Below are 15,597 nucleotides of genomic sequence, written 5' to 3'. Positions count from 1 at the left end.
ACACCTGGCCTACGTCGGAGGGTATTCGACGAACGTTGTATGTATTCATCGTTTTATAAAATACTCGGTTTGACTACTCAGTATAATATATTTTTAAATAAGTCGGTAAAATTGGTTTTTAAGTTTACGCTTTTTATATGATGTGGTAACATTTTATCTACATCCATTTTAGCCCGGCATGTAGTGTAGTAGGTACTTTAGAATAACGTCTGCATTGAGTGTGTTAATAAGTACCTAATAATTAATGGATAGTTGAGATGAACAGTTTTTTAATTTATGTATGACATACAATAAAATGTATATAGTTATTACTGTATAGCTAAGTATAATAGTTTTATAAAAATTATGATATTTACTTTCTACATACAATAATAATGATATTTTAAACTATATATATTGTGGTTAATTATATTTTTCATCATACAGAAATAAATCCTAATAGGTAGTTTAAACAAAATATTATTACAATTATTATATTAATCTGTTTTTACGAAAAAAGATAGTAAATTTAGGAATTTTATAGTTGATTAATCCTACCGTTACTCATTAAATTACAAAATATAATATCATAATAATTGATTTAAATGAATAATTGAGATATTATCCTAAAATAACTAATGATATACCTACATTTGTTTATCGTGTGATTCATTTTTGTACTTCTATATTTAAAGGATTTAGAATTATTATAGAATACATTTTATTTTATTTATAAAAAAACAAACAATATATTTCCTAAACACATTAAAAATCTTTCTATAATTTTTGTATTAATTGTTAATTTTTTGTCGAATTTAAAAATGGTTTAATTTAAATATTTATTTTTAATTTAAACGAAAATTAAATTAAAAACATTGTTTACAAAATACATATATAATGCAATAGCTAATATTAATAACGACCCTTTCATGAAGTAATTAATTGAAACCCAAGCTCCCTTTATTATCAACATTCCGAAATTCAACACTTAACGTAGAGAATGCGGAGTGCAAGATTACTTTTACCAACAAGGGTGTTATCTTCGTAGGCAGCTGCGGCTACCCTCGACGGCAGCTGCGGCTACCCTCGACGGCAGCTGCGGCTACCCTCGCCGGCAGCTGCAGCAGCTGTCGCTAGGATACCACGCTGCGAGATGGGGTGCATGTCTGTGTAAAATCAATAAAGCCGGCTGGTCGTTGAAATCATAAAGAGGGTGCAACAATCACGAACACAATGTTTTATATTTGTACGGGGAATTCGTACTGAAAAATACATCACCTAGCCATTTCTCAATAGAAAAAATATAATCTGTTCATCCAAAATAAAATTTCAAATTTATTTTCAAAAAAATTATGTAGGTATACTTAATATACTCATCGATACATTTTTCTTTTTTATTTGTATATACTTTTAAAAAGTAACTTATTATGAATTTGTAAAAATAACCATTTACAAAAACTGAGATATTACAAAAAAGATTTAGAACACTTCTGCAGTACTTTGTGTATTATGTTTTCACAGAATAATAAAATAAGTACTTCTGATTTCGTGTTACAGGTTAGAGAGGGTGAAACGGTGATAATTTTACACTAAGATTACACTTATATGCGTAAATCATCATATAGTGTTGTATTGAAACTTGTAAGTATAAGTGAGAATGTTTTGTGAATAAATTACATGATAGAATTTGAGTACGCTTTTATTAAACTCAGGATTATACTTGTAAAAGCCATTAAAAGCGTATCCGCGTATCTTGAAAATATTAAATTAATATTTATTTATACTACGCCACCGATGTGATGAAAACCACTATAAAATACTTCTCCTGTTCTTCGTCTTGGCGGTACAAATACAACGGTAGGCAAAAAAAAAATAAACAGTTGCGTGGCAACGGTTGCCATGAGTTACTATATTTTCGTACAGTGCTCTAGGCACGGCCTTTCCACCCCGCGCTCAATTTAATTTATTAACCCATGAAATCGATTAAGCCCATGTTTTGCCGATGGGGTTCTTGTTTCAGCGGTGATAGTTTCCTCTCCACGTCAACTTCGTTTAAGTCCCGTCGGTTAGTGTAATATACGAGACGATAGGATTTGACGACTCAGCGGGCGTGTGAGCGTCGGCTTATTTGTAATTCGAAGTTGTAAAATTGCTATACCTATACCCGGCTGCTAGACAAAATAGATTTGTTATAATAAAATGTTTCAAATAAATAAATAAATACGCAGAGTAAACCATACTCTGACACCAGCTTATTATGTAACTTCTGATCTTTAATAGTGCAATTTAAAAATAAAATTGTATTATCATGGCTCAGAAATAAAAAAAGTTTCGTGTGAACCAAAACTACTAAAATTCTACATGATATCTATTAAAAATAAGCTATCCAATTTATTATATGTATATAAAAGATATTTTTAAAATGATTTTTATAGCTATAAAAAGTAATGTAGTTTTTCAATAACTTTATTAAATATTTTTGTATGATACTATAGTATTATACATTTTAAAAACTAAAATTTTAATTACTTAAAATACATTCTCAGTCCCTACATAGAAAATTAATCCACATCTGATAGAACTATCTTAGATCAGTAATAAATTATAGAGAGAAGTTCCCTACTGTAAAAATGAAAGATTACAATATTTTGAAAAAACCCTAATCTAATGGTTCTTAACTGAAACAAAATATATATTATGTATGTAATAAAATTAGAGACAAAAATAATGATCTACTACCCTAGTTCTACATAGTTGTATATTCAAAAACATTGAACCAAATTATACTAAGTCTCAAAAGTTGAATACTTATCACTTTAAAATACTTAGAAACAATTTCAACTATGACATGAAATAGATTTTGTAATTTGTTGAACATTATAAAAAGTATTAATATGTTTTACTTAATAAGTATAATTACTATAGATGTTATTATTTAACATTTATTTATTTTAAACATAAAAACAATGAATCAAAAATTCAATAGATTTGTTATTAGTTTATAAAGTAGAATTACTAGAATCTATATATGATGTATATCTTAGAACTAGTTGAAATATTTTTTCTAAGTAAACCAGCCCTTACTTATCATAGCCAATGAATTTATAATAAGTATCAATTGTATAAATATTCAAGGCAGTAGTTGAATACTTTATAGTTTAGTTTTATTGTATTTTTGAGTTTATTTTAAATAATGTTTAGTATCATATTTTAATTATTTTTTCAATACCTTAATTAAACTTGGAATTAATTCCTAAATAATAGCTTCAACACAATTAAATATTTAAATTATTAATATGTTTAATGTATATAAAATAAGATAAGTATAAATTCACTTCTGACACCATGCTTCAAATACACGTAAATATAAAACAACAAATTACAACGATTTGTGTACTAATAAATGATAATATAATAACATAGAACAAAACCATAGTTGTAAATAAAAATATTGTTAATATTTTAGTTTGTATTGAAATCATTACTTCAAATTATAATAAAAAAAATTCTACAAAACTAAAAATATATTATGACAAGCTGAATTTAAAAAATTCAAGTATAACTTCTTATATGCAATATTCAATTGTATTATAAAAAAACAAACGAAATAATAATAATAAATGATAATAATAATATATATAATGAATAATAAGATACCTAAAATGAAACAAGAAATATAAAACATTTTGAAGTAATTGATTATTTATAGAACTTCTTTTTTTTGCCGTATTGTTGACGAGTACCACTTGATGTAGTAGGCCAAGCACCAGTACGTTGTTCAATTTGTTGTCGTAATTGTTGTTGTTCTTTTTCAGTATTGTATTGTTTTTTCTTCAACTGAGTAGCCAAAGCTAATCTGATCTGTTCACGGTGTCCGCTAATAGCATTTACTGCTGCATTTATAGTTTCACACCATTCACGTCGTTCATCTGCTGTGTCAGCAGCCAATAGTAACACTTCATGAGTTTTTTCATCATCACGATCTCCATCATTTGAGCTGTCACATTCAGCATCAACATTATACAAAATCAAACGCAGAGTATTTGGCCGGGTGCACAGGTCTGGAAGAGCTGGAGCAGCAGAAATTGGTTTCTGTTTATGTTTTAGTTGTTGATCTGGTGCAGCAGTTGTAATTTCTTCTTCAGTTGGGGGTGGTGGTAGACAGCAGTTCAAATCTATGCTACCTAAAGGCTGTAAAAACATTGTGAGAAATTAATATTTATCACTACTGTCACTATAAGGTAATCAAGTGTTTAAAAGAAAATCTAAAAAATAGAACCTAACCTTTAGGTATAATAATATAGTGAAAATAGAAATATTTTTTATGATTACAATTTTAAATTTTTAAGAGGATAATTAAACACTCATTGTGAGTAAAAATTTTTTCAGGTAAAAAATAACTATTCAATTTACAGTTATAGCTATTACAAAGATAATACTTGCTATGCTATAATTTTAATATAATCGTGTAATAACAAACAATGATATATCACATAAGACCATTTGTAAGTTATCTTAAATTAGGATTTAAAATGAAAAACTTTAGTATTTCTCAATAATTCATTAAAAGAGCCTGAATAATATCTTTTAAAAGGCGACTATATGGCATTCATTTAATTTGATAAATAATATAAATAGGATTTATTTCCTTAAAAAATCAACTTTTTTAAATTATAATCAAGGGTATAATATTCTATTAAATATATAATTATACGCACTTCTCGTTCTTGCTCAGCATACTCTGGATACATCCAATAGCGCAATACTATGGTTTGCTGCTTTAAAGTGTTGCCGTTTTGCTGTTCTTGTGATTTGTCACTGTTATTTATAGATTTTTGTTGATTCATATCAATTATTTCAGCCCGAAACCAAAGCCGACGCCACGAAGTAGTGCCACTTTTAGTGCAATCACCAATATCTGCACGACGTTTCCACTGACCCTCCCGCTTAAAATTGTGTGTACGCAACTCATGGTCGTCAAAAAGTGTTAAAAATCCTTCCAATCGTTTGCACTCAGATGGGAATTTCAATGACTTTTGTGCCATAACAACTTTAATTCCACTAGCAGCGTATGAATTGGATTCCGAAGATTTGTTGTCCAAATTAATTCCACCCATATCATTTTCAAAAGTATATTGCTCTCCTTCCTCTAGAAGGCACATGCCCACGCGGACTGTTTCTTCTACTGCAGCATTTGTAGTAACTCTTGAACTACTTGAAATACCACCAGATTGATGGACCTATGTATAGAATAACAAAATTAATTATCATAGACTAAAATAACAAATTAAGTTAAAACCTTATTCAAAGTAAACTGCTTCCGATCCACCTGACCATCAGAAAAGACAAAGTAACCAAGTTGTCGAAACACTGTATTCCGAACAGCCATGGGTCCACCAGGCGATTCAATACATGCTGTTGCTGTTGAACCATGGTGTTTTTTGGGTTCCTTACTTGGGGTAGTAACTGTAGACCATAACTTGTCCTGTTTTATTCATAAGAATATACATTAGAATCAAAAAGTATTTATTTTATATTAACATCAACTAAAATATTAGTTTCTAGCTTCAATCAGTATTATCTAAAATTATTTAAAATGTATCAGTATTGCATAGGGTTAATAAAATATAATAAATTAAAATACAGTACTTAGGACTACTAGAATATAGATAATAGTGATTAATTAAATACACAGTACAAACAAAATTACTGCAACATACTAACCAGCACACTCTTATTTTCATGGCCATCATGTTCCTTGACATTATGACCACCATTGTGGTGATCATACTCTCCAGTGCCTGTTGGGGATACACCATATAGCTCAACAGTGATTTTCCATCCTCTATCATCCAACCCATGGATCATTATAGGGGCACCCTCTGATTCGGTTGGAGCTGGACACTTTCGACCACTAGAGTTTTTGACTTTTTTTTTAGTAATGAACTCAACATATCCATAATTACTTTCATCATTGTTACGACAGATGGTAGCATCATTGGAAAATCGGAGCACTGACTCTTCAACTGCATCAGCTGGTCGAGAAGCAGCAGTCACTGGAGGTCGGTGAACTGTAGCCACCGCTCTAACAGCGCACACAAAATACCTATACCCCCCTGGCCATCTGGTCAAGTTTTCTAATCCTTCGCCTGAATTATGTTTTATCTTGTTATGGTTTCCACCACTGTTCAAAGATGATAAAATGGGAACACGCAGACTATGAATAACCAGTGTTTTACCATCACCATGAGCATTCAAGTATGTGGATCTTTCTCCCATGATTCCACCCGGTAACAATGTGCGTTCAACGCGAAGCCGTTGTGCCTCACGAACTGCATCCGTTCGTCTCAAACCTATAAAAAATACAAATTGAATGCTTAATAACTTATTTTCTATTAATGTATTTATAAATAATAGCACACTCATAAATGTTAGGATATTGATGTAAATATTAAAAAATGTTTTATTTATCAAAACTAGCTTGCAATCTTAACATGAAAATATCATATTCTATTTTAGTACAAACTAAAAATGTATAAACTGAAACTAGATGACAGTAATATTAAAAACAAGTGCAATAACATTTTTTTTTTATTAATTATATTAACATATTATCATACTAAAATAAAATTAATAATTATAAATTTTAAGTTTTTTAAAGTTAAGATGGATTGTAGTATTTGTCAAAATTGTACTGCATAATTTAAAAGTACTAAATTGTATACAGATTTAATTATAAGACAATATTTTCAAAAATATTTATAAATAACTTTATTACTATAAGCTATAAAAATTCTTATAATACAATTTTTAGTATTATTAAAATAACTTGAATAAACATTTTTGATGTTTTAAGATAATTGTATCATTTTAAGGTAGTTTTTATTCTAAAAACACCTAAACGTTGGCAATTTTAAACCAATCATAACCAGGTTTTTACCTGCTATCAATAAAAGTCGTTCAGCGTGTATATGCTCAGGCGAAAATTGATTAGAAGTCACAGGGCGAAGAGTGTTTTTTTGCCTGTATACATCACAAATATTTAAAGCTTGGGTGGCTTGTTCAATAATGCGGTCTTGCTCTGGCACCACTATCCGTTCTAAATCTCTAGCTCGTGCTGCTACTTTTTCCAACTCTTGCAAATGTATTTCTTCCTCGTCGGTGTCCTCATCTTGTTGTTCTTCGTTTACTCGTTCTGGAATTCTCATTTGTTGCTATTATAAAAAAAATACATTTAAGTGTTAAACTAATAATGTATTAAATAGCCTAACCTAATTATAACCTAAAATATGATTTAAAAATCAAACATTTTGAAAAAGTGGGAAGTAAGTAAGAAATATCTTGTCATTAAGTAGGTCAATGTAACAAAATGTATAACAGTATGAAAAATTATTTAAAAACTGTCAGCCCATATTACTAAATATATTTTAGGTATATTATATTAATATTGCTCTTAAAGTTATTTATTTTATAATTAGTAATATAGAAGATTAAATTAATTCCGATTAATTCTGTCCATACTATAAAAAATATCATAGTGTATATAAAATATACTAATACACGTTAAAAGTTTCAAGTACCAACAAATAAGAAAAACAGGTTTAGCATAAAAATTCCAGATTTTCTACATTATTTTGAAAAATACAAAGATTTTTCAACTATAACTTATCAAAAGTACTATCTAGATCCAATTTTCAACCAGAAACAACCTTCATACTGAAAATCAAAGCATTTTTTCTACTATACTTTGTACAGACAAAAAAAAAACACATTAAAGTAGAATCGACAGATTCATTACTACACTTAAAAACTAAAATTGAAGTATAAATGTATACTAGGTGAATACAAACTATAGAAGGTTGTTAAGCATAACACATACCTTGCTAGAAGAATTAGCACCATTTAATCGTAACTGTTGCTGTTGTTTACGATATGTGCTAACTGTGTGTACAAGCGCTGGCTTGGTACTACTGCTGCTGCTACTGCTACTGTTATGTTTGTCAGATTCAATAATGTCTGCATTATGTTTGCTGTTATTAAACTGGAGTTTGCGATGAGAATCCAACTTGTTAGGCGAAAAGGCATTATTAGTATTAAGTTCTGTTTCTTCTTCTCCGTCTGAATTCACAAATTCAAAGTATTTGTCAATGAGTCGAGATTCGGGTAACTGATTGGCCTGTGCATTGAATTGTTGATCTTGTCTTTGTTCAGTTGAGTTAGAGAAACTTTTGTTACCACAGAGACTTTCATTCCCACGTTGAAATATAAAACTGGAACAAGCCTGTGACAATGGACTTCCTGCGTGGCTTGACAGCATAGAGCAGTGGCCACCACCAGGAGTACTGTTAAATCCTGTTACAGGCGTGGATGGAGAAGTTATCTATAAATTTACATACCAATAGTAATTATAAAATATAAATGATAAAAGAATATATTACCGTACTAACCTCTTGAAGTGTAGCTACTTCATTTATCTCTGCATCTTTTTCTTTCTGATGGCACCGATAACGTTTAGCCCCCAAAATCTCAGCATCATCACAGTCTTCAGGTACAGATTCGGAAGATGCAGTAGAAGTATTTAAAGCACTGCTTCCATTACTGCGTCTCTGCACATTGATTATAGAAATCATTAATATTAATGATGTATACACAATACACATACATTAAATAAACGCAAACAATAATACCTTGCATGCTATAGATTGGATTTCCAATGGTGATGGTGAAGTATCGTTTCCTAGATTATCATCTGCTATCAAAGATAAATCTGGATACAAATTTGAAGATGGTGAAGCCGGTTTGTACTTTGTAGAACCTATAACATAAAAAGATCATCATGAATAATAAAAATAATACTTTTAACTTTTAAATACATACACAAAACATATGCTCAATGTTTTTTTTAAATAATTAATCTAATAATACCTGTACAATTGTTAAAGACAATTTGCAAAGATTTAAAACTAATGTAAGATATTTAAAAAATATAAAGATAAATTTTGTCAATACTACATGAGAGTAGTAAACTACGCTTGAAACTAGTCTCCAACATCAGATTTATTCATGATGTAGTATTAAAAATCATATCACAAGCATTTTGAATATTAAAAATTAAAAACCAAAATGATACTTATTATAAGTAAATAAAAATAATAAAAATGAGTAATGATGTATATAACAACGTACAAAGCAGTGAATAGTATATGCAAATATTTATTAAAATGTGTAGGAATTATAGACTAAAAGTTAAGTTTTTAAAAAATAAAAATATAAAATATTATGATACAATTATTTTACCTGGATTGTATATTTTATCAAAAGGACTTTTTGTTAAAACAAGTTTATCTTCTTTAGTATTATCATCTGACAACTTTTCATCATTTTCCATTTCGCTAATCAATTTTTTTTTTAAAAGTACATTTTTTATACATGGTGGAGTCCATAATCGTTGGTCATCCGGACCAAGCGTTGAAAAACCTGTTCTAGGCCTGGAGCCACGTCTTGAAGGTGGGGTAGATGCACTACATGGAATAGGACGTGGTGGCGTTTTAATTACATCTTCTACAGATTCTTCAGTTGCTTCATTGGCAGCAGTTGTAGACGTTGTAGTAATAGCAGGAGTAGTTTTAGTCAGAGATATGGTTACAGTAGTAGTAATAACTTGTTTTTTGCTGGGTTGTTGAGTAACAATATTTGGCTCAAATAATGCTCGACGTTGTGCAACTGTCAGATTAGAAGTAGAGAGTCTTGGTGAACGTCTTTGAGGCTGAGCTTCTTTATCTAACTGATTTTGTTGGCGTAATTGTTTAAATTTGTTATTAAACTGATTTGGTTTTGATTGCTGTGTGTCAGCTGATTTATTTTCATTAGTCTAGAAAACAAAAATATCAAAATACATCATTTTAAATTGCACAGTATATGTAATATATATATATATGCAATTTATATTAATACATATCTTCTAATTTAATCTGAATTTGCATATCGCATAACTTTATATAATTATATATTACCTTAATTAAAGGTTTTGTTAAAGCATATTGTGGAGACACAGTTGCCAATGTTTTAGATTCATTTTGAATTTCGTTAATTGTTTCTGTCTTCTAAATAAAAACAAACATAAATATACTTTATATTCATATACAATGTACATGAATGTACATCTAAGTGTAAAAAATACACATAATTTAAGATATACAAGTGCAAGTTCTTACATAATATAACTTTTAATACAAGTATATAAATTTGTTTTATAACGAACCAAAAAATTAAAATATTATATCAATAAAATAATAGAAATAATAATATAACATAGAATAAAGGAGCAGTAGTCAAATCTAAAATAAATTATTGCACTTAATATACAATTTACTATTATAACTTTTAATAAATTTACCTTTGAACTAGAAATAGTTTCACTTTGTTTAAAATTCTGATCATCAGACAACCATTGATCTACTTGATTGGCAAGTTCAGCAAGGCGAGTGCGTCGAGAAGGGCGTGAAGGTGGTGAAAGTGAATTTGGCGTTGGTTGAGACATTTGGGACAATGTGGATGCAAGAAGCTCTTGACGTTTTTGTGTCCTTTCTAACATACGCTGGAAATACATAAAAAAAAGTTTAGGATACGTGAAATCACGTAAATCATTTTTACAATCATTAAATCTATCAATGAATTTGTAATTCAATATATTATTGTGATCTGAGAGAAAATATTATTTACCAGCTATAATTTAATTATTTATTTAATATGTTGATTACCATATGACCATACAATATTGCTTAATATTATACTGAAGTTAATATAATACCTAAAATATAATATTTTTCTATTAAACTAATAAGCATAAAAAAAAAAATACGATGAAGTACCCAAATGTTTATTTTTTCTACGAATTAATAATAATTTTGACCAATGGAGGACATGGTGCCAAAAACAAGCCATCGTCAAACATCATACAACTACTGGTGTGCTTACTAAACAACTTAAGAAAACTATAGAGAATACTTAGGTATTTCTTGCAGTTTTTAAAACGAAAAACTTAGTCGACAAAATTTAAAGTAAATGATATTAGCACTATAAAAAAATTATTAGATAACATAGATCAGTGGTCTTCAACCAGTGGGGCACGTAAGCTTTAAACTTGGGTCGCAACAGTATTTTTTGGGATATTTTTTTTAAAAATAAAAAAATTATTTTATTAATTTTAACTTTTTTACAAAGCTTACGCGGATCGTACTTATTAAGGGAAAATCTATTAAACAACCAGATAAACAATATTAATCAGATGGATTATAAATAATTATTTGGGTACCCTTGTCACACAACTCATCCATAATTTACAGAAAAATTACCTATATAAACTCTTTAAATTAGGTTATATGTAGGGAATTTTAGGCCAGTACAATAACAAAAATTACTAAAACATGTAACAGCATTAGGTAGCTGTGGTAAGAACCTATTTTTTACATCATATAAAGTTCAATTTTTAAGACATTATTATTTCTAAAATTCCATAAATTAGTTTACAAATTTATAAAAAAATTGAAAAAATGTGATGTAGAATACAAAGAAAACTTAACCCGCCATGAGTCGCATCACGGTCTTTTAGACCGTGAGTTTATTATTTTACTTATAAATCATTGTGAGTAATTTACTTTATTTCATGCATTTGGTTACCTTCAATGTACACGTTGACCTATTTTTTAAAACTATTTAGAACAGTCTATTATTGTTCATCGAATTTATAGCTATTTGTAAAGTCTGTAATCTGTCAAAAAGGCCGTGTGCGACTAAACTCGGTATCAATTTTGTTACGCATTATTTTCGTCGGCATACAATTTTAAATGGAAAAACCAACAAAAACAATATATCTAGTCACTTACCTCTTATCTCTTCGAACCTAGCAATATTTTGGTTTATTTTCGCCGACAGTCGACTTGGTGGGAGAAATAGACCTCAAAACCGCGAGGCCATTTATTTTCATTTTAATCTTAAGTATAATAGTTCATTAATACCAATTTTTATTGTAAAATATAATAAATAAATAAAATATAATTTTTGTAAATTATTAATAAATGCATTTGTATGTAAAATGTTAAAAAAAATATGAGATCTAAGTGAACGGTCAAAAAGACCTTGTGCAACCACATGTGTTACATACAATGGTGCGACTCATGGCGGGTTAATTAAGATATTAAATCTGTTTACACAGATAATTTTGTTCCAAGCATTAATTAATTAACTAGATATATTTTTTCTAACTTACAAAGAGACAGCGACCTGTTCAAATATCAATAAAACAATTTTATGATCAGGGTTTAGGACTTATAGCACTAAAATATGCGCTTATATAGGTATGACACAATAAACCTAAAAATAAGCACTAAAAATGAAAAAATATGCTCTAAAAATGAAAAAAAAATACTTAAAAAGTCATTAAAAAAAGGATTCATTTCATATAAATATAAAAACATTGTAATTTATTTATAATTATTAATTAATAAAATAAATAAAAATAAAATCTTTACAAAATAGTTTTTGATTTATTGAGTATAGTGTATTACTACACTCAAAACAAATTTTTATAATTAATCGTTCAACATTTTAACTATTAGATTTTGAACAATAATATTATCTATCAATCGTTAAGAATTGTTAAATAAGTGTTAATTAATATACAAAAACCTCTAAAATATGCAAAAACCCCAAAATATGCAAAAAAATGCAAAATAAAATTTTATATTTGAATTCTCTGTACTATAAAATGTATTTGTACCTACATCACTCTGTTATGTTGTACATCACCTATGATGGATATGCAAATGCTATAAATCCCAAACCCTGTTTATGATCAATTTCTTATTAACATTAATAGATAGATAAAGCAAATAAATCAAATGTATCGAGTATTGACTTTATAGAAATGAAAGATTGGTATAAAATATAAAAATACATATCATACTAGAAGTACATTTTGGAATAATTATTTTTTTAAAAAATGTGATATTTTTATATGTTTTTATAGCAGCATAGATGTCTATTATATACTAATTACACACTCTACTTTTGTATTATTAAACAGTTGTAATTTTTCCAGCTTCTTTTATATTTAAAAATATAACTTAGGTATGTTTAAGTATTTAAGTATTATATAATAAATGACAATTATAATAATGATTGAATAAAATGTACCCTATCACTTTTAATTGGTGAGTGGCTTGGTGAGTCATTAAGTATAGGTAAAGATCTTTATTTTGCTTAAATGATTTCTAATTTTTATATACCTACCTATATCTTAGCAAAATTATTATTTAGCATAAATTACAAAATAATAATAATAATATTAGCTCAAATAGTAGGTACTTACTTAACTAACATAGTTTCTTTTTAAATATCTACAAAGATACAAGTAATCAAAACTTTCTGCCACAATGAAAGACAATAATATCTACAAAAATGTACCTAAATGTAAGGAAAATTGGTTTTCTTATGTTATAACTTTTTTAATTGTTAATAAAATTATTCTATGATCATTAATTGTAGTAATTACTAATTTACTTCAGTAATAATTCTGGATATATATTTTTTTGGACGGTGGTCGTTTGGGCGAAGGTAATACTTTTTACCAAAAAAATAATAATCCGTTAGGGGGACTATCATTGTACCGTTTGGGCGAGTGAAATTATTTTTACCTGTGCGAAGTAAAAACCGGCTGACAGATAGTGATGATATTATTGCTAATCGCTATTAATCACTATTATTAATTATAAATTATTCTAAACAGTACTATAATTATATTATATGAAATTTTATTTATAATTGTTGACTTATTATTAGTTATTTATATATAATATGATTTTTGACTGTAAATTACATACATTTTATATGATTTTGTTTAATTAATTGTTAAGTGTATATTATAAGCATTTTCATTAAGTTCAAATGGTATTTTTAGTTTAATAATTCTCGCCCAAACGGTATATAGTTATTTGCCCAAACAGACTATATTTTGGGTCGATTTGCCCAAATGGTCTACACCCATTTTTTTTTATGCTTAATCAACTTTTACACGAGATTTGTAAAGATTAAGTATCTAGATACTGAGTTTGTAATAATTAAAAATAATTATAATTACAATTAGAGGGGCAGTAACTATCACACACATATATTTTCATTGGTTACTGTTAGATTGATTAAGTTACCAGATAAACATATAGTAATTACACAACATTTACAGAGTTCTTTTAGTACACAATGGATATATCATTACTTAATTATATAGGTATTATTAATTTGTAATCATTCGGAAGAAAACTAGATATTAAAAACTTATTATCACCTCTAATTAATCTAATTGATGTTTCACAGCATAATTTAACAGCAACTATGTACCTAAGATAATCTAATACCTAAACAATATTTCAAAACATCATTTTCTAAAAATTCTGTTACTCCCACTGAGGCATGGCAATATTATAGATGTCCAGATAGATATAATTTATACAGAATGTATAATGTTTTTAAAATCTCAATTGTAAGAAATCATGAAGATATTCAAATGGCTATCAATTAAATGAAAGTTAACCTGAATACCTAAATGGTTTTCTTATTTTAACAATAATCTCGACAATAATAGAAGCAAAATCTTCTCTTGTACTCAACAAATACAAATATGCTTAAAATTTAAACAACCATTTTGAAGGCAATGTGAATTAACTATGCATACATTATCTATTGAAATAAAATTGTAAGCTGATGTACGCTGCACCGCAGAGCTTATTAAATCTTTCACACGGCCATAACAAAGGTTTGTTATTATATCTGTCGACTTGTCGGCTGTTGTTTAACAATAATCGTAATTACCTAGGTATAGGTACTAAATTAAAATACATTCTTATGACTTACCTCTGTAAAGTCGTCCATGGCGTATCGCTCGAATTGACAAGTTGCAGTTCCGACGGGAAGTTCCGACGGTCCGGCTGGGTTGGTCACGGGATTTGAACGCACGAACGAACGAAAAACAGACGACTACGAAACTCGGCACGAAAATGTATTGACGATAAAAAAAAAAAATGAAAACCGATGGACTTTTCGTCGGCAGAGTTAGTTTAACTGGACTCGGACAACGAAACAATAAAAGCGCGGGTTTTCACTTGTTCAGCGTATCTCACGTTCGAAATTAACGTCCGAAAATCCCGTCATCGGTGTTAGTGCGCCGCCGCCGCCGCCACCGCCACCGCTACGTAGCGCGTAAACAACATGCCGGTGGGGATATGCGAACGCCGCGCAACGGTCGTTTTGTAACCGTCGCTGTGGAGGTAATTCGTCGTCGCGTCTGTAGACGTGAATCGGCCTAGACCCCACTCCTCCGCGCCGACACTCGTAATCATCGACGACGACGACGACTCGTTCCGATGAAGAAAACAGAAACGACGGTTGAGATTTCTGAATTTAAATTTTTTTTAATCGATGTCAGTGCTGCTCGTACCTACCTATATATAATATACGCGTATAGTGCGCATACACTAATATTGATAAGTTAGACAGCAAAAATGAATAATTTATATTTTTTTTTACAGTTTTACAGACATTCGAGTATTCAACATGAATCTTGAC

At 28.9% G+C, this 15,597-nt stretch overlaps 1 protein-coding gene across 2 annotated transcripts; it reads right to left on the bottom strand.

Annotated features, from left to right (window-relative positions):
• Positions 1-3,415: 3,415 nt before the first annotated feature.
• LOC114119173 (uncharacterized) lies at positions 3,416-15,236 on the bottom strand. 2 transcript variants are annotated; one of them, XM_027980664.2, is made up of 12 exons: positions 14,887-15,236; positions 10,376-10,576; positions 9,993-10,079; positions 9,277-9,850; positions 8,667-8,794; positions 8,427-8,585; positions 7,859-8,359; positions 6,920-7,193; positions 5,704-6,332; positions 5,279-5,464; positions 4,698-5,219; positions 3,416-4,170 (listed from the first exon to the last, which is right to left on the bottom strand). In XM_027980664.2, exons 1-12 carry the CDS (start codon positions 14,902-14,904, stop codon positions 3,679-3,681), a joined length of 3,771 nt encoding a protein of 1,256 aa, XP_027836465.2. In that variant the 5' UTR covers positions 14,905-15,236; the 3' UTR covers positions 3,416-3,678. The 2 variants fall into 2 exon arrangements, with proteins under 2 accessions (XP_027836465.2, XP_027836464.2); XM_027980663.2 differs by having other exon boundaries at positions 9,993-10,082; positions 14,887-15,235.
• Positions 15,237-15,597: the final 361 nt, after the last annotated feature.

Source organism: Aphis gossypii, chromosome X, assembly GCF_020184175.1.
Source record: "Aphis gossypii isolate Hap1 chromosome X, ASM2018417v2, whole genome shotgun sequence".
Lineage (NCBI taxonomy): Eukaryota > Metazoa > Arthropoda > Insecta > Hemiptera > Aphididae > Aphis > Aphis gossypii.
Note: the sequence above shows the minus strand (reverse complement) of the source record. Positions and strands in the feature narration are given on the sequence as shown.